The 19,635-nt window shown below is 40.2% G+C and overlaps 1 protein-coding gene across 1 annotated transcript in view; it reads right to left on the minus strand.

Moving 5' to 3' along the window:
- PHACTR2 (phosphatase and actin regulator 2) overlaps nucleotides 1–19,635 on the minus strand; it is a 284,620-nt gene that overhangs the window by 28,864 nt on the left and 236,121 nt on the right. Inside the window, exons 8-11 of the mRNA XM_021087139.2 lie at nucleotides 17,931–18,087; nucleotides 12,831–12,886; nucleotides 7,499–7,560; nucleotides 4,642–4,779 (exon numbers count right to left, since the gene is read on the minus strand). Coding sequence (XP_020942798.1) covers nucleotides 4,642–4,779; nucleotides 7,499–7,560; nucleotides 12,831–12,886; nucleotides 17,931–18,087 — 413 coding nt within the window. The remainder of the gene's footprint in view (nucleotides 1–4,641; nucleotides 4,780–7,498; nucleotides 7,561–12,830; nucleotides 12,887–17,930; nucleotides 18,088–19,635) is intronic.

Genomic DNA, 19,635 nt, shown 5'->3' on the forward strand with positions numbered 1-19,635 from the left:
GCCGGTGGCTATAGCTCCGATTCAACCCCTAGCCTGGGAACCTCCATATTCTGTGGGTGTGGCCCTAAAAAGACAAAAAAAAAAAAAAAAAAAAAAAGAAGAACTTAAATGTGAAAAGCAAAACCATAAATGTTTTAGAAAACATTTATAATTCTGGTATGGGAAGAGTTTGTTTCAAAGAAATAAAATCACAATCCCTAAAGTAAAAGATAGATAAATTCAATGTATTAATTTAAGAATCTCTTTTCATCAAAAGATGCCATAGAGAGAATGAAATATCATAATCTGGGAGAAGATGTATTTATTTGCAATATATACAACTGAAATATATGAAGAACTCCTATGAATCAACAAGGAACCAATGACCTGGAAAAAAAAAAGGCAAAAGATAGGCACTGCATGAGAGTGGAACCCAAATGCCCATCAGGTATGAAAATATAATCAATCTCAATAACACTTAGTGAGAGGCAAGGTAAGAGCACAATGAGATGTGCTTTTGTCAAGTAAAATAAAAATGAAAACAAAAAAAGCCTGAACATCAAATACTGGCAAGGATGTGTGACCATGGGATGTTTTAGCCTCTGCTGGTGGGAGGGCAAATTGGACCAATCATTTTGGAGAATTGTAGGCTTTGCCTAGTATATCTGAACATACAACTCAGGACCCAGCAATCCCATCACAAGGAATACATGCTAGAAAAAGTCTTGGATGGGTGATCCTGAATGGTACAAAAATCTTCCTATCACACAGCCTGTAAACCTAAAATCTGGAAACTAACCAAATAATCATTAACAATTGAGTAAGTAATTACCTGGCAACTTATGCACACAGGAAAATACTACATTTCCGTGAAAAAGAATGAACTATCCCCAAGTGTATGAACCCCGATTGCTTGGTGTTGACTGAATGATACAACAGTCAGAAGAACATTGTATGATTCCAATCATGTGCAAACCCCAAACCAGCAAAACCAAGAGACAAATAGGTTATTGTTGAGGGTTATATATGAAGGTGGCTAAACTACTAAAAAAAAAGAAAAAAGAAAAAGAAAGAAAGAAAGAAAGAAAGAAAGAAAGAAAGAAAGAAAGAAAGAAAGAGAAAGAAAGAAAGAAAGAAAGAAAAAGAAAGAAAGAGAGAGAGAGAGAGAAAGAAAGAAAGAAAGAAAGAAAGAAAGAAAGAAAGAAAGAAAGAAAGAAAGAAAGAAAGAAAGAAAGAATTAACCCAAAAATCAGGGTGGAGGTTAGTCCTTAAGGAAGGGGGATGCAATTGAGGAGGAGCACATAGGGGCCGGTACAGGTAATACTGTGCTAGTAATTCTGCAGAAAAGTAATACTGTATTCAAGTTCTTAACCTGGGAGGTCTGGGTTAATAAAACGAGTGTCTTCTTTTTATTATTTAAATGTACATTCTTCACTGTATGTGATCTAATTCACAACTAAAAAAAAATAAAAGAGGGAGTTCCCATTGTGGCTCAGCGGGTTAAGAACCTAACACAATGCACATGAAGATGTGGGTTCAGTCCCTAGCCTCGCTCAGTGGGTCAAGGATCAGTGTTGCTGGAAGCTGTGGTGTAGGCCTGCAGCTGCAGGTCCCATTCGACCCCTGGCCTGGGAACTTCCATATGCCACAAGCATGGCCATAAAGAAAAGAAATAATAAAAAATTGGGAAGAAAAAAGAAAAACTGCCGGAAGAATGCATAATAGAAGACCCCACATTGTCGGGGCTGAGAAGGTCATGTTATTCTCTGTTAATGCTCGCCAGAGACTGCATCTGACCTAAAGCTCTGTATTTCCTTACGTCAGCGAGACACCACGTGGGGCCATAAGGAAAGACTATGGCTGCTGAATGGTGAGGAAAGAGTACAGGAAGGAATGCAGATAAAGCCGTGGAAACCACTGGAAATAAAGTATGAGGTAGAACAGAGCAGAGCAGAGGGCTGCTGCAGGAGGGTGGGGATTAGGATAAGACAGACTCAACTGTCTTAGCTGTGTTCCATACCACCTCGGGGAGGGAATGTGTTTCTCTTTTCTTTTCTTTCTTTTTTTTGGCTTTTGTCTCTTAGAGCCACACCTGCGGCATATGGAGGTTCCCAGGCTAGGGGGTGAATCACAGCTGTAGCTGCTGGCCTATACTATAGCCACAGCAATGCCAGATCCTTAACACACTGAGTGAGGCCTGGGATCGAACCCAAAACCTCATGGTTCCTCGTTGGATTCATTAACCACTGAGCCACAACGGGAACTCCAGGAATGTGTCTTTCACAGTCCATGCCAAGTTGCAGGAGACCTCAATGGGAGCATGGGCAGTAGGGGGCCTCTCACACCCCCAACTGTGCTTAAAGAGATGCCTTCAGGCCTCAGCTGAAAGCTGGAAGGGCTTGTCTCAAACTCCTCCCTCCTCCACCCTCACGCACCCCCACAGGACTCCATACCCTCTGTCACATCTGTGTCCACGCCTATGTCCTCGGGCCCGAGCACAAGGCCCTCAAGGTCAGGTACCCCTAGGTCCTCCTAGGGAATGGACCGGGCCTGCACTCAACGCAGGGAGCTGGAGATGTGAGGGCAAGAAACCACAGTCATTTACAGCCAGGTCTTGGTAACCCATAAACTTGACAGTTCTTTCAGGAATTGATGGTGAGCCTGACAGAGGACCTGAGTATCGCAATTTCCTTTCATGCCCACACGGCCACCCTCCATCTGCATGAGTCCACCCACCTCTGGAAAGCCTCCTTTTCAGGGCACAGTCCTCAGCCTGTGCTCTCTCTCCATCCTCAAAGCTTTCCTCTTCACCTTTTCTGCACACGCCTTGACCTGCTGCTCCACTGATTATACTCTATCACTCACTGACTTTTTCTTGTATATACTCAACGTTTCCCACTCTTTTGGCTCCTTCCTCATGGCATAAAAGATTGCTCATGTATTTCCCACAGATCAGAAAAAAAAAAAATCACTCCCTTGATATTCTTATTTTCCAAACCTACTCACCCAAGACCGTGGCCTCCACAACCACCCTCCCTCAAAGGGCAACCTTATTGTACCTCTTCTTCACAGTGAGCCTCTTAAGGTTGTGTTTTATTCTCACTGTCCCCTCCACAGTCAGGCTTCCCCCGTTAATCTACTAAAATGCCCCCTCTTGCTCTTGCTCCACTAAGAACCATAGGACTCCCTCCCTAAGTTACTGGGCTACATCTTCTCTTTCCCCCACTTCACAGTTTTTTTTTTTTCTCCCACGGCATAGGGAGGTTCCCAGGCTAGGGGTCGAATCGAATTGGAGCCACTGCCATAGCAACGCCAGATCCAAGCCACATCTGCGACCTACACCACCGCTCATGGCAATGCCAGATCCTTAACTCACTGATCGAGGCCAGGAATCGAACTCGCAAACATCATCGTTCCTATTTGGATTTGTTTCCGCTATGCCACGATGGGAACTCCCATCTCACAGTTTCTTTTCAGTGTTTTTCTAATGTCTCTTCATAAGTGTCAGGTCTCTTGGGTGTATTCCCAGCCTCCTCACCTTCTCTTCTCATTCTGAACATTCTTCCTTTGTGACTGTACTCCTTGCTAGTTTTCATTTCTTCTTATGAGCTAATAATTACTGAATCTGTATTTCCAATATGAGCCTGACACATAGCAGGTGTTTTACAGAATGAAACCTCCTGTTAAAAGGGCATCAGTGCAGGGTGTGACCAAATACCCAGTTTAAGTATGAAGACTGGGTGTGGTATGAGTTTATTCAAAACCAAATTTTGCTTAGAGACCAAAATCAGGAACCATTATTTGGGATATTGGGAATGTTGCAAAGTGAAGAATTTAAAAACAAACAAATGGTTGGAAAAATTCTTTAAGTGACCATAAGACTCATAAAATAATTAGTCTTTCTTTATGATGGAATCCTCTACATATTTCAGTTATTCTGAACTGTGATATAAATTAAGGGTTGTGGCCACAATCTGTTTTTATAAAGTTTTATTGGACCACATATACATCATTCACTTACATATTGTTTATAACTGCTCTCATACTACAAAGGCAGAGCTGAGCCATTGCAACACGGCCTGGATGATTCACAAAGCCTAAAATATTCACCCTCTGGCTGTTTATAGAAAAACTGTGCCAGGCTTGATATAGAGCAGTATCTTTTCCACTGTTTTTTTTTTTTTTAATAATAATTTTATTTATTTATTTATTTTTTTATTTTCCCACTGTACAGCAAGGGGGTCAGGTTATCCTTACATGTATACATTACAATTATAGTTTTTTCCCCATCCTTTCTCTTTTCCACTGTTAACATATCCCTTTAAAAGGATAACTTGCATACAAGTTATATTTTCTAAGAGTAAAGATAAATAATGGGTGTGGGAAAGCACCCCCACTTCCAGTCCAGGTTTGAATGCAGGCAGATTACATGGTAACCAAGAATCAGTTTTGTCTGAGACTTAGTTGAAAGAACTACACTGGTATTATTAAATATGCCACTTAAGTGGCTTAAATAATCAAAGGCACAAAATTATTGGGATATTTGGTAATACCTAGTCCCCCAAGATGACTAACTAGGGGCATAGTAGGTATTGGAGCTTTTAGAAAAGCAATAAAGTCCTAAATAAAAAAAATCATGGCACAAGCCACTGAGGTTCTTGCCTTGTCTGCAGGCGTTAACCTGGCCCAAGGCTTGTCTGCTCGGCGATCATAGTCTGGCGAATCGGTGACTTCTACATACTCATTAAACCGCAGGATCCTTCGAGCTTGCAGCTCTGCCACTGTGGGTCTCAGGCTGAGCTGCAGGAAGATGGAGAAAAAAGGATGAGTTCAGTAACCCACATACGGCCTCATGGTGGCACATGTTCTGTAGAGAACTTCAAAGTTATGGTTAAATAAGGTCACTTTTGTATACACACACACACACACACACACACACACACACACATACATATTAAAAAGGCAGCAGCAGCATCTTGGGAGTTTCTAATGAGAACTAGAAAGCGGTCTGCCCTAATTTTGAGACTATAAAAATCATCGTTGTTAGATAGGTCAGAGTCTTTGGCAACCATCAGCATTATGCTATTTTCCCCACCTTGCCTGGCGCTGTGCTAAAGGCACCTGTCAACTCTGACATGGGAATAGGAAGCAGCACAGACACAACAGTAATCCAGATAGAGGATGGCTGGTTTGAAGACGATTTATCAAGACAAAAGCCCTACAACTAATAGAAATGAGAATAAAAAATCTCTGTTCTACTATATTAAACCTGTATATTCAGAAATGCACAAAGTTACAGCAAAGAAATGGCCCAGTGAAGGGTTTGCCTACAGCAGTCTTCCCTAAGAGTCTAAGGACCCAGGCCAAGGTGACATTTACCTTTGGCCAGAGAAGCTAACGTGCAGGAATGAGGAGGAGAGACTTGCTGAAGAGTGCACTTCAGTGAGGTCACAGCTGCTTCAAACCAGCTACAGGTTTTAAGATGTTTCTAATAACCTGAATTCCCCCTGTGGTCTTTTTTGTCAATTTCAAATTTATAGTTATATTTAATCTACCCCACCCTGCGTGTATTTGCTTTCCTCTCTTGGTCCCTTCTTAAGTCCAAGAATAAGACAGAAATGGTTCTGAGTGACTAAAGAAACTTGGCCCCTGGTTGACAAGCATCACGCTGAGGTTCATGCCTTTGTGGCCTTTCTTAGTTGGGAGATGTCATAGCATTGTGGGAGAGGTGGCCTCAGGCCTCCCTTTTACCCACTCTGGGTCCATTTTCAGTATCTTCTCTCTCTCTCTCTCTCTCTCTCTCTATATATATATATATATATATATGCATACACAAACACACACACACACACTCACTCACACTCTCACACACACTCTGTATACAGCCAGACTATCCATGGTCTAAGTCCTCTTGGAAGTGTTCCTTATTTGTATGGGCTCAATTTTTGGAAAAATTAAACACTCTCACAGAAAATGTTTTTGGACATTTTTGTGGTCTGAAATATTCCCTTTCCTCTGTTTCCTCCTGCGTAAAACCAGAGAGTGAACTGTCAATGCTCATACTCAAGGCATTAGGGGATTCTTAGAAGGCCTGGGTCTACACCCTGAGCCCACTCGACCTGGGATATGGCAGTTGTGGCTCCTTCTAGCTTCTTAAAGCCCTGGCAGGTGATGGAAAAGGAAGGAATAATCGAAGTGGTTCTGTTGTACCCTCAGTTCCTGACCTACCTATACTGCTAGCTTCTTACTGCCTTTCCAGGGCAGGTAGGGTTCAGGAGGCATAGAAACCCCTGCCTTTGGGGACTTCCCAAAAGGCAAGTGACCAACGGCCACAAGGGTCAGAAATTCTCCATCCAGTTTGGCCCTTCTGTGCCATGCCAATTGCAGGGTGGCTTTAGCACTTTGGGATACTCTGTGCCTAGGGCAGGGAGCTCTGTGCAGTGGAGCCAAGTGCGGAGTAGGGCAGCTCTCGTGCCTCCGTGAAGTGCCCGGCTGGATTGAGAAGAGACTGTATGTGCCGGAGCAAGGAGGAGGGCTCGCTCACGGCTCATCTGTAGTTGTAACTTAACGGCCACTGAATTGCTAAAGAGTCATATCTAGATGGTCGATTGACAGTGTCTTTTTTTGGCTTGATTATTGTCTGACTTTTAGGATCTTTGAGGAAACATGAGATGAATGAAGGATCTTTTCCCCTAAAAAATCAAACCCAAAACTTCTCAAAATACAGTCTCCAACCTCTCCATGGGAATGGAGTGCTTCTTCTACCCGCCTTAGAATCCTTTTGCTGTTAACTCCCCCGCCGGCCCAGATAAAGGTGGTTCGAGTCACACATTTCGCTGCAAATGTCATATTTTACTCAGCCTGCTTTAATCCAGGTGTGAAATGTATGTCTGAAGAACTACTGCACCATACGAGGTGTTTATAATTAAGTATAAACTCTGAGAGGGGTTAATTTTCTCTAAGACTATGATTATTTTAACACATAGAAAATAGTGACGGCTCTGGTATCAGATTTACATTTTCATAAATGGTAAAAACAACTGTTTGAGTTTGGGAGGTTAAGTCGTTTTTGAGCACTGGATGTAGGCAAGCTGGATGTTACTTATCCAGCTCACTTCAGTAGTAAAAAAAAAATTTATTCAGTGTTTCCAAGACCACATGGAAAATGTGAGCATTTCAAAAATGGTTTTCTCTGAATGGGAGATGTTTGCGTGATTTTCTAGTCTTTTTTGGCATTAAATTTTTTTCACACAGGTTATATGTCATTTTCATGATCAGAAAATGCGATTTAAAACTTTTGATGGTCAACTTTTCAAAATCAGCATGTTATGCAATTATAAATATAAACATAATCCATATTGTAAGCATTACCTTGACTTTAATGTCTATGATAAATTAGTAGTCTAATGGGAATAATTATTCCTAAGTATCAGATTTACATGTAGAGAGTTGATCTGCATTTAAAAAATAAAGTATATCTCAAAATACACATGCTCATTAACAGTCATAATTCCATCACCTTTCGGCTGAGTCTGCGTTTAAGTTCCATTTTTGCTTCTTGCTCTTCTTCTTCATTCTTTTCTATTTATTAATGGGGTGGCAGTGGCGGGGGGAGGAAAGGCACAAAAACTTAGTTACTATAAATGATTATATAATCAAAAAAGTAGGTCGGGCAACAATTATTTGACTTCACAGATATTCATCAAATACTCCACTAACATCTTTTAAAAGTTTTCAAAAGATTCTGTGGAAAAATCAATCATTAATTTACAGATATATTTTTTTCCTTATAGGATTGGTTTATTTACTAATTATAAACCTTTTTTGCGTCCTGACTTCTTGTTCTGTTCCGAAAAAAGCCCACAAGAGTGTCCATACTCTGGTGAAAGCCTTTCTTGCTGATCATCCCAAAGGGTTACAAGCACAATTTATCAGAATTCAGATAAAAATTTACTACTGGATCTGGCCTTCATGTGAAAATCTGAATCACATCAAAAGAGCAAATTAGAACCATCTGATGCATGTCTTGAGTTGCCGATTCCCATTCAAATCCAAGCAAAATACTGGATTTGTCTGCTTTGGTTTCCATAGAAGCAGAATGTAATCATTTCTTTGGACTGTGCTTTCAAACCAGAATGTTCTGAATGGGGTTATGGTGTACGCTTGATGGAGATGATTTATTTTCTTCTGACTCTAACTTTCCAAAGTCTTCTCTTTCTCTAGTGCTTTACCAAGTAGTACAATTTAATGGCCAACTCAAATGAATGCTGTCCAACAGATGGGATTAAGAGAAAAATGTCCAGAATTGTAAAATAAATAAATATCGCTTAAGATTTAAGGGTTGCTTATTTGATGAACTTCCCTCTGTTGCTTCCTCTAGCTCACTATTTGTTTGGTAAGTGAGCATAGATTCTTGGATACCAGTGCTTATGAAAGATGATCTTTTACAAAGTGCTGTTATGAAGTCTACAGAAGGAAAATAACATTGCATAAAGGTTCAACCTAAAGGTTGAAAAAGAAAAGTCTCCTCTATAATAGATAAATTTATTTAAAAAATTCAACTAGACTTCTCATTCCTAAGATTTTTTTATTGTGACTATAATATCAGTATTCAATATCTGCAACTTCTCTCTTTGCTAGCTGAACATGTTAAATTCTCTTTTAATTTTCCTTATCCTTGTCTGGACAGGGGAAAGTTTCGACATTCTTCTGAACTACTAATTTCAATTCATAAGAAAGAGGATGATCAGTCTGGTTATTTAGACAAAGAGTGAGCATAAACTGAAATTACCCTGCAAGACAAGAAACAACTAGTTAGTATGCTTTCATTAAGTGCCTATGAATGCCAAATAAAATGTGATTATAATTCAGATCTCTTCCTATGAAAAGACTGTAGTTTTTCTAATTGCTTCACAAAATATATATCCTTTGATATCTTTAAAGTACATCAAATAATTACTTCATATGAGTTGGATAAGGCATGTGGATTATAAATTATACATAAAAGACAAACACCAAACCTGTGGCTCATGTGATTCAAACAAGGGCTTTGCAAGGTCAGGCCTTTGATGATATTAACAACAACAAAATATAGTCCTTAAAACATTTCAGTCAATTCTTCCCATACAATGGTGAGGCTACATTTTTAAAGGTACTTTTCAAGGACAAACTACTGGATATATAATATGATTGAAAGCTAACAAATGCTCCATTTTCCAAGAAAGACACACAAGCTCATTTCTTTGAATATTAGATAATTTTGCCCTATTAAGCATATTGTACATCTCAGTATCAGCCAATGACATTTATAAAAAGAAGGGCCAATTGTAGGTAGTTAAATAAACATCAGGAACTGACTTCCTTACATTTTCCATATTTGAAATCATGCTTCTAAAGAAGTTGGAGGAAGAGGATGAGACGTGGAGGAAAGCCAACATGATTGTTCCTCTGAATCTTTATTAAACAGTTGTTTTTTACTATGGGTTAAGGTTAAACCTTAACCTTCATTTAAAAAAAATTCACTGAGTTTTTGGAACTTGAAAAAAATTGATTAGAGAGCTAATCATAAAGTAGGATGTAAACACGTCTGGTCACTTTAAACAGACTGGAGGAAAATTCATGAAGGAAGTGACTGGCTCACTGACCAATCTCGTCCTCAGTAACTCAGAGCAGAGAGGGGTGAATATTTCAGAGCAGCCACAGGAAGCCTTTGCCATAAACACACAAACAATACATGTAGTTTAACTGTGGTGGGCACTACAGGAAACTTGCTTGCCTAGCGTTGTCTAGAGCATCTTAAGGATGAGCTTAAAGGAGAAGAAGGAAAAGCACACAACTACCAGTAACTTCAGTCACCAATTCAGATAGAATGGGTCAAAAAAGGGCAAACTATTTTGTGGGTTCATTTCACTTTTTTGCTATTTTATGTTTCTACATGATTGTTTTTATCAAACAAAAATACATTTACAAACTTACTTTGAAATACATCTAGAAGTTCCTGTTGTGGCTCAGTGGTTAACGAATCCGACTAGGAACCATGAGGTGGCAGGTTCGATCCCTGGCCTTGCTCAGTGGGTTAAGGATCCGGCATTGCCTTGAGCTGTGGTGTAGGTTGCAGACGCAGCTCGGATCCAATGTTGCTGTGGCTCTGGCGTAGGCAGGCGGCTACAGCTCCGATTAGACCCCTAGCCTGGGAACCTCCATATGCCGTGGGTGCGGCCCTAGAAAAGACAAAAAGACAAAAAAAAAAAAAAAAAAAAGGAAACTAGTTCTAAAATCTAACTTAGTCTGTGAATTTGTTTCTGTCCTGCAAATACAGACTCACAGACTTTGAAAAACTTATGGTTACCAAAGGGGACAGGTGGGTGGAGGGGTGGACTGGGGGGTCTGGGATGGAAACGCTCAAAAATTAGGTTGTGATGACAGTTGTTCAGTTATAAATTTAATAAAATCCATTGATTTATTAAAAAATAAAATAATCGAACTTAATATGTATGTCTTTTAAAAACCCTAGATGCATTAAACTAGAAAAGAAATCAAGTAAGGTGATACTAGGAATGACACTAAGAAATAAAATTTGTCCTGTGGTCGGTCTCTAATTAAAGCTATTAAAATTGAGTGCCATATGATTCATGTTTATTAAAACTAGTGATGGGTTTGGATTTGAGAAGTGCTAAATGTTTTATGCTGTAAATTAGCTTCCTAACTTGTCAAGAAGACCTAGTAAAAATCAGTGTCCTTCAAAACCACATCATGTCATACACAGACTTTACTTCCAATATATAATCATCGCTTTTGGACAAAAGCTGGAGAAAAAAACAAATGGAGTAATTTATGTGGAAGAACCTGGAGGCAAACAGGGCCGAATAAAGTGTGGGGAGCTATGACCATTCGGTTCCCAGGGACTCCCAGTGGAATGTTCGGGTGACCTCCACCAGTTCTCTTTTCTGCTTCCCTTGGCCCTACAATATCATGTCAGGAGAGCAGAAACCAGTTATCAGCCTCTCCAGACTGGAAATGTGCCTTTTGTTTCCAGAATAAGCACGCTTAGACAAACTAAGAAGGAAGTAAAAAAAAAGGGATGGAGTCAAATTTGAAGTTGACTTTGGCGTTTCACTCTTCCCCGAACCTCCAGGAAAATGGAGTATAAAAGCCAACACAGCACTTAAGATCAATGTGTGATAAATTTCTAGATCTATGAAACAGTTCCTCAAATAACCAAAGACTAATGTGGTTTGGCACTATTTGTCTCGCAGGAGCAGGAAAGAATTACCCAGAATTCGCTCTTGTTTTTTTCCTAGGTGTTACATCAGGCAGCCAGTAAAACACACTCTCCGAATTTTAGGAGCTTATGGGATGCGTCTGAGCTTACCTCCAATTTAATTCAACAAATACTTTCTAGAACCTACTATCAAAAGCCATGAGCCTTTTTGGTTTGGTTTTGTTGCCAAAATTAGATTCTTCCTCAGAAAGCTAAACGAATTTTCTTTTTCTTATCTAGTCATGACTTTTTTCCATCTCCAAACCAGCTCTTCTACACACTGATGGTCACGTAAGCCCTTCTTCTTTGGGTTCCACTCCAGTTATGCTCACAAACAGCTAGAAAAGGAGTTTCCTGGTGGCTCAGTGGGTTAAGGATCTGGCATTGCCATTGCTGTGGCTCTGGTTACAGCTGTGGTGTGGGTTGGATCCTTGGCCCAGGAACTTCTACATGCTAAACCTTTCATATTTAAAAAAAAAAAAAAAAAAAAAAAAAGAAGCAAGAAAGGACCTTTCAAGGAAAGAACCTCATAGACTGGCAGTTTTCCTCCCACTGTTCAGTTTTCATTTGGCTAGTTGTCTTAGTAATACAACTGTAGTATAACATGCTATTAAAATCTTTCACTCAGGAAAGAAAACAACTCATTTGGAGAACGAGGAGCATCCAGACAGGCCAGCTTGACTCTAAAAGCCTGGTTGAAAAAGATTTCCCACACACCAGTGGCTCACTACTATTATAGTACTCTCTGGAGTTCCGCCCATCCTTGCTCTTTGATATTTCATACAATAAAAAGCTCTTTGGAAACTGGGTTAATAATATATAAAACTACAGCTAGGGCTCAACTTAAAAATATCCATTACTTAACTCACTGTGGTTAGTAACCACCTCGATCTACTAGAGCACATGCAACAAACCACTTCTGTTCGTTTTACGGCTTCAACATATGAGCTCCAATAACACAAATACTACTGGACTGATGAGTAAAAAGCAAAGTCAATGAAAACAGAGGGGGGAAGAGAATGGGAACACGAAGTGGGAAAATGAGCGGAGAATTCCTTGAAGTGCTGAGAAATTATAAATAACTCAAGCGGGAAACAGAGTTATCCTAACAAAGGAAAATGAAATGGATTGAAAAGTTCCTTTACCATAACCCTGTTTTAAATGGAGTCATTTGTTAGATCTGGCAACAAACTGTATTATTAATAATAATATAGGCATGTTTTGATTTATTTCCTTGTGGATTCCTTTGGCCTTTTCTTTGACATTTACTTGCAAGCAGACTAAAGCATTTTCTCCTATTTAATATTTGGGTGAAAGAAGATATGGAATATATTTCATCTTTCTTAAAAACAGTTGTCACAACCATGGCTCTGATCTGGGGGATATCAGGCTCAAAGCCATAAAATGAAATACAAACTTTAAGAAAATTATTTTTTAATGATATAAACAATGATAGAAAAATGTGACATAAATGGGGTATTTCAATCATTTGTGAATAAATATATGAAAGTTCCCTGCTGATAAATGGATCGTCTCTAGAGGGAGCTTGTTCATGGCTACACGAGGAAGTCACTGTGTAGTCTATACTCACGCTTCAGGATATTTCTTTGTTCTAATTCTTCAGTTGTGGGCCTCTGGCTAAGTCTCCTACGACGACAAAACAGATATACTGCAGGTTAAAAACACGGCTCCCTTAGTGCGAAATGCAACATAGAACAGCAAACAAACCTGTAATTTTTTTTTCATGTTTTGAGAAACAAATATCCTTTTATTTTTTTTTTTCCCTGATCAAGGACCTCATTAAATTTTTTCCTCCTAGAAAAATACAGAAATTATTATAACATTAAATCACTCATCTATAATTACTATTAACACTTTGAAATATTTGCTTCTTCTGTTTTTCTACGTATACTTTAGTTCTTTTCTTGATATTCTACCATACAAAATAATTTTATATTTATCCTTTTCACTTAATATTATAACATATGGTGTTTCCACATTACCTAAATTTTTGGTAAAGATCATTTTGGGGGGGGTTATTTTTTAAAAAAAACATTTTAAGCCTACAAAATAAAGCATTTTTTCCATTAGTTTGGAGACTAGAGATTGTGGTTGAATGCTAACTACCCCCCACTACCCATCTTCCCTTCTTCCTTATAAAACAGAACCCCATGGAGTTCCCGTTGGGGCACAGTGGTTAATGAACTCGACTAGCACCCCTGGCCTCACTCAGTGGGTTGAGGATCTGGCGTTGCCGTGAGCTGTGGTGCAGGTTGCAGACACGGCTCAGATCTGACGCTGCTGTGGCTGTGCAGTAGGCTGGCAGCTACAGCTCAGATTGGACCCCTAGCCTGGGAACCTCTATGCTGCGGGTGCGGCCCTAAAAAGTAAGATGAAAAATAAAAAATAAAAATAAAACAGAACCCCTGAGTTTTAGCTGAACACCCAGCTACACATTTCTGTCTCCCTAGCAGGAAAGTGTGGCCATGTGATGGAGTTCTTGCAACGGGATATGAACAGAAGCGATGTCTGTAATGTCTGCTTTTCAACACTTTAAATGACTGGGTGCATATTTCCTTCTCTCTCTTTCCTCTTCCACAGGCTAGAACTTAAACATGGCATGTGAGCCAGCTCAGATCATGCAGATGAGGCTATCTATGGAGACAGGAGAGCAATAAGATGGGAGGAACCTGGGCGCCTGTCTGACTGCCAGGAGCTGTGTTCCCTTCCCACGCTGGACAGCCCACCTGCCTCTGGACTGGATGTGAAGAAGAAAGAACCACGTGGAAGTGTCTTGTTTGGACCACTGCACTTTCTGGTCTCAGTTAGAGCAGCTTAACCAATACCGTAATTAATATACAGATCCATAGAGTCTAAAAATAGGCTGTTATTCAAGAGCTCATACCATTCAGGAGATGATTGATCTACATTGCCCAGTGCTGTCAGGAAAATACTGCTTTGGGGACCTCAGATAAATTTACAACGTATATAAAGTTATCTTGAGATACTTAGGCCCTCCTCATCTACCTTCAAGAAAAGCCAGCCTCATGGGGGATTAGCACGTAACTATTTGTACAAAAGTGCTCAATGTCCTTATAACTTTGTTCTTGGTCTTGTTTACATTATTAATTTGCTGTTTATCTCAGAAAAAAACTTCCTCTGGATGTGGATCGAATGTGTGCAAATTAAACTAATATACATGAGAGGTACTCTTAATACAAGACATTATCAATTCTAAATGTCTGTGGCTGTGAGAGAAATAAGAATTAAAATCAATATTTGGAATAGCTCATGAAAATGTTTAACATTTTATCTTCATCAGAGCCATCTTGAAATTGACTTAATAAAAAAGCCCACTAAAAAACCCAGTGAACATCTATGCCAGCTATATTTTCTTCTATTTCTGAATCTTATGCTATATATCTATACTAAACCATACCCTAAAGACATCATTCTTCTTTGGTTTATGGAGTTTCTTTCTCTGGAATGTCTCTGCCTCCTTCTTCACCTCCTGAAATCTTATCAATGGTTAAAGGCTCCTGGTTCTTTGTCCCACTACAGTGGTTCTACAGAAATGATGCATCTATTAAAGCACTTATCACACAGGTGGTTATAAAGCTAATGATCACAGCTCTCAATAGCTCATCGTTTTAAAGTCCCAGTCATTGTGCTATGTGCTTAACTCACATTCTTTTGAATTCTCAAAACAATTCGACAACGTAGCAGCCAGTTCCCATTTCACAGACAAGAAGATGAGAGATTAATTCTCTTGCCTATGAGAAAACACTACTGAATGGTAGAGACAGGATTCATATCTGGTTCTCTTGACGTAGATGTTTGTGCTTTTCACATGATCCTCATCAAGCAATATATAATTCTGTCTCTCTCACTAGACACAGAGTTCCCTAAGGTAGGAACTATGGGTGACTTATCTTTGAATGACAGGGACTAGAGGTGCTGTGTTCATAGGAAACTACTCTGTAAAATTATATACTTATTAAACCAAAAACCTTATTCTGATAACATGTTTATAAATACAGCCTATGTGTGTGTTTCTAAGGGCTCTCAAACTTTTTGGGTTGGAGTGGAACTTTATATAGAACAGATAGAAGTGCTGCTCTGGTTGACTGGTTAGACCTACAGTGAAGGAGCCCCCTGCTACCCCATCCTAAAAACACACTCACACTTCCCTGAGTGTCCTTTCCAAGAAATCCTGATGCAGAGTTAGAAAACCAATGCTCTACGGTTATTTACTTGTGTCAACCTCTCACAATGTTTTTCATCAGTCCCCTATTTTTTTTTTTTTTTGGCTGATTCCATTGCATCTAAAAGTTCTTGGGGAGAGGATCAAGTCTGAGCCGCAGTATGCCACACTTGCAGCAATACCAGATTTTTAACCCGCTGTACCACAGCAGGGACTCCAGTCCCCTATTTTTGAGTGTTTTTAGTTTGCTTTGTCACTGCTATAAATACCCTTGAAATAAAAATCTTTGTAAAACAGGTTTCCCCCCGCCGCCCCGCCCTTGGATTATTTCTTTCTTGTATAACCTTCCAAATGGAAATACCATGTAAAGAAATACTGTTTCAGAATTTTTTCTCACACTATTAAGCTGTTCTTCAGAAATACTGAACAAGGGTTGGGAGTTCCCATCGTGGCTCAGTGGTTAACGAATTGGACTAGGAACCATGAGGTTGCGGGTTTGATCTCTGGCCTCGCTCAGTGGGTTAAGGATCCAGCATTGCCATTAGCTGTGATGTAGGTCACAGATGTGGCTCTGATCCTGCATTGCTGTGGCTCTGGTGTAGGCCAGAGGCTACAGCTCTGATTGGACCCCTAGCCTGGGAACCTCCATATGCAGCAGGTGCAGCCCTAGAAAAGGCAAAAATCCAAAAAAGAAAAAAGAAATACTGAACAAGGGCAATGTCTATGTACTCCATTTTCTCATAAAGTTGCCAACAATGGGGTTCAGTTGGGGGCGGGGGGGTGCGGTGGAATCTTATTAGGGCCACACCCACGGCATATGGGGTTCCCAGGCTAGGGGTCGAATTGGAGCTGTAGCCATTGGCTTATACCACAGCCATGGCAACTGGAGACCTGAGCTGAGCTCACGGCAACCCCGGATCCTTAATCCACTGAGCAAGGCCAGGGATCGAACCTGTATCATCATGGATGCTAGTCAGATGCATTTCTGCTGAGTCATGAAGGGAATTCCCCAATGGGTTTAATTCTTAAAAGTGTTTTGCTCATTTAGGAGATATGTAATATTTTAAATAAAAAATATTTGATTTTATTAAGTGCTTGCTAGGATGTAGGCACTAACATGCCTTCAGTGTACCTTCTCATTTAATCCTCACAAGCCTTGGCTTGGCCCCACCTGTAAAACAGACAACGGCTCTGGAACTCTTACATGTCAACTCTGCAGTACACACTGCGGTCATAAATATCTTCCACTTCCAACCAAGGAAAGGACTTTCCTCCCACCTCCAAATCTTGTTCTGGTATTCTGGACTGTTCCCTTCTCCCAATTTATGCAACCTGTACTTGCAGCATATGAAAGTTCCTGGGCCAGGGATCGAACCCAAGCTGCTACAGAGACAATGCCAGATCCTTAACCCACTGTGCCACAAAGGGACTCCTATGCAACTTTCTTTTTTTTTTTTTTTTGTCTTTATATGGCCCCACCCAAGGCATATGGAGCTTCCCAGGCTAGGGGTCAAATCGGAGCTGTAGCTGCTGGCCTATGCCACAGTCAGAGCAATGCCAGATCCGAGCCTCGTCTACAACCTACAGTGCAGCTCATGCAGATCCTCATCCCACTGAGTGAGGCCAGGGATTGAACCCTCGTCCTCATGGATACTAGTTGAGTTCGTTACCACTGACCAAAAAGGTGACCTCCTTATGCAACCTATTTTTTATGCAGAGAGAGGGAAGTTAGCAAAATAATTAATACTTAAATATATTTAAACCAATAATAAAAAGAAGAGCTTCAGCACTCAATTCTAGTAAAACTGTGAGTCACAAAGACTTTCAATGCCACTAATGGCCAAAGTGGAAATCCCACAATGACTGGGGGCAGGAAGTGAAGTCAACCATTTATTTGAAGTTAAAAGGGGGAAGTTTTGATATGGGGACTATGGTTACCTGACTTGGATGGAGCTGGCCGCTGAAGCTCCCTAATATTTCCATAGTCCTGTAGCCCCTGGGGCAGAATCTCATGACAGTCACGGAAATCTAGGGAGTCTATGAATCAGGGCAGGTGTCCAGTAACCTACGGCCTGCAGGCCAAATCTGGCTTGCTGCCTGTTTTGGTGAAGAACATCTTCTTGCAACACAGGCCCCCTCATGTGTTTATGTGTTGTTTATGGCTGCTTTCCTGCTATTACAGTGCAGCTGAGTAGCTGCAACAGGGACTCTCTGGCCAAGAAAGCCTAACATATTTACTAACTGGTCCTTTACAGAAAAAGTTTGTCCACAGGTGGACCAGGCTTTGGCGATCTTGAAGCCACTGGCTAGCTGGACCAAAAAGCAGGTTCTTTAAGTGGTTCACCATCCAGGACCAACTTTAAAAGGCCAGATAGGCCTGGCGTCCCCTTCCATGAGGAATTCACAGTGATCTCAGTTAGGTAGGGAACTGCAGGAGGGAGAAAGGCCAAGAATGAGTCAGTGTTGTCCCCAAATTTTAGCAATTACCTGACTAGCTTGGTTCCAATTTGTTGTCGGATTTCCTGCCTCTCCTCTTCAGATGTTCGCTGCAAGATGTTTTTGTCCTCTAATTCTTTCTTAGATGGTCTGTTGCCGAGTTTGATTGCAAGAGTATCCCTTCGTCGTATTTTACTTGCCAAAGCACCTGAGGATCGGAAAAGGCAGAGATGCAGAAAAAGGCTTTTAGCAAGTGGCATTCAGGTGACATGTAGCTGGGACTTTAAGCCGAGCCCAGACCAAACTCTCTAGCCACACATGCAAGAGTAGAATTTTAATTAACCCAAAGAAAGAGTTTCAAGGTAGACGTAGCTCATCTTGAAAAACTGAGATTTTTTTTTTAAATTTTTTTCATGTTCTAGGAGTTCCCACTGCAGCTCAGTGGGATTGGTGGTGTCTCTGGAGGGGTGGGACGCAGGTTCGATCCCCAGCCCTACACAGTGGGTGAAGGATCTGGCATTGCTGCAGCTGCATAGGTTGCAACAGTGGCTTGGATCTGATCCCTGGTCCAGGAACTCCATATGCTGTGAGGTGACCAAAAAAGAAAAATAATATATAAATAGAAATTAAAAAGTACAGAATTGTCATAAGAATGCATGTTTATAGTTTTTTTTTTTAATTAAAAAAAATGTTCTAAAAAATGTTGGGAGACCATGACAAACCTGCAAGTATTACTGTATCATTTTGTCAGGGATACCTGCAGTTTATTTTGCTGAGATGGCACATCATGGAAATGACTGACTGCATAATACCTTCCCTTTTTTTTTCCAAGTCTTAAAAACTTAGCCCCTAACACAACATTATAAGTCAACTATACTCCAATACAATTGAAAAAAAAAAAAAACCTTAGCCACTTTGCTTCTTCTGTATAGTAAACCGTGATGTTCCCTTTTCCTCCATTCACAAACCACACTGAGCAAAGTCTACCTTCGAAACCAGTGTTTTCATCCTAAATGACCCAGGAATTCCTGCTGTCTTAACAGAGGAGAGTTAATACCAGATGAATGATAATAATTGTTTGCTGCTGTTTGATTTTATTGTTTTTTTGATAATGATTTTTTTATCATTCAGTACAAACTGGAAGGACTTTGACAAACTCCTACTGAATGATAAATATACTCATAACTTCTCATAATTCATATGTTCAATTCCATAACGAATCCCTCCCAAGTCATCCTTCTCAGAAGTTTATTAAAAAATAACATTTTTCCAATTCCCTAGGTTCTACATAAATGTTTGGCTGTATCTACTTTACTATCATTTCTTCTTGGAAGGAATATCATCTTACTTATCATGGATGAGTATCTGCTTTTAATTCTTAAAAGGTATTAGTCATTCTTGACTCATTCCTTCCTCTCCTCTCTTTAAACCACAGTAAAAAAGTGAGAAAAATTCTTACACACCTCCAGTGAGTAACCCAGTGAATTCTGCACTGATGCTCTTTGTTCAAGAACGGTCCCAGGGTGGAAGGGTCACTTTGATCTATCTGAGAAAGGGCTCTGTTGTTTGACTCAAATACGCACCTGGGCCACAAAGACGGACTATCACCACCCTCACCCCTGCCCTGTCCCTGTGGAATCATCTTCCAGAAAATCCTGCCTCTAAAGGCAAACCTTAGAATATATATTTTTCTTTTGCTTTTTTTTCTTTTCATGGCTGCATCTGTGGCTTACGGAACTTCCTGGGCAAGGGGTGG

This window comes from Sus scrofa, chromosome 1 (assembly GCF_054392235.1).
Source record: "Sus scrofa isolate SSC_HxYL_T2T_F1_AM1 chromosome 1, Sscrofa_HxYL_maternal_Yorkshire_Landrace_v2.0, whole genome shotgun sequence".
Lineage (NCBI taxonomy): Eukaryota > Metazoa > Chordata > Mammalia > Artiodactyla > Suidae > Sus > Sus scrofa.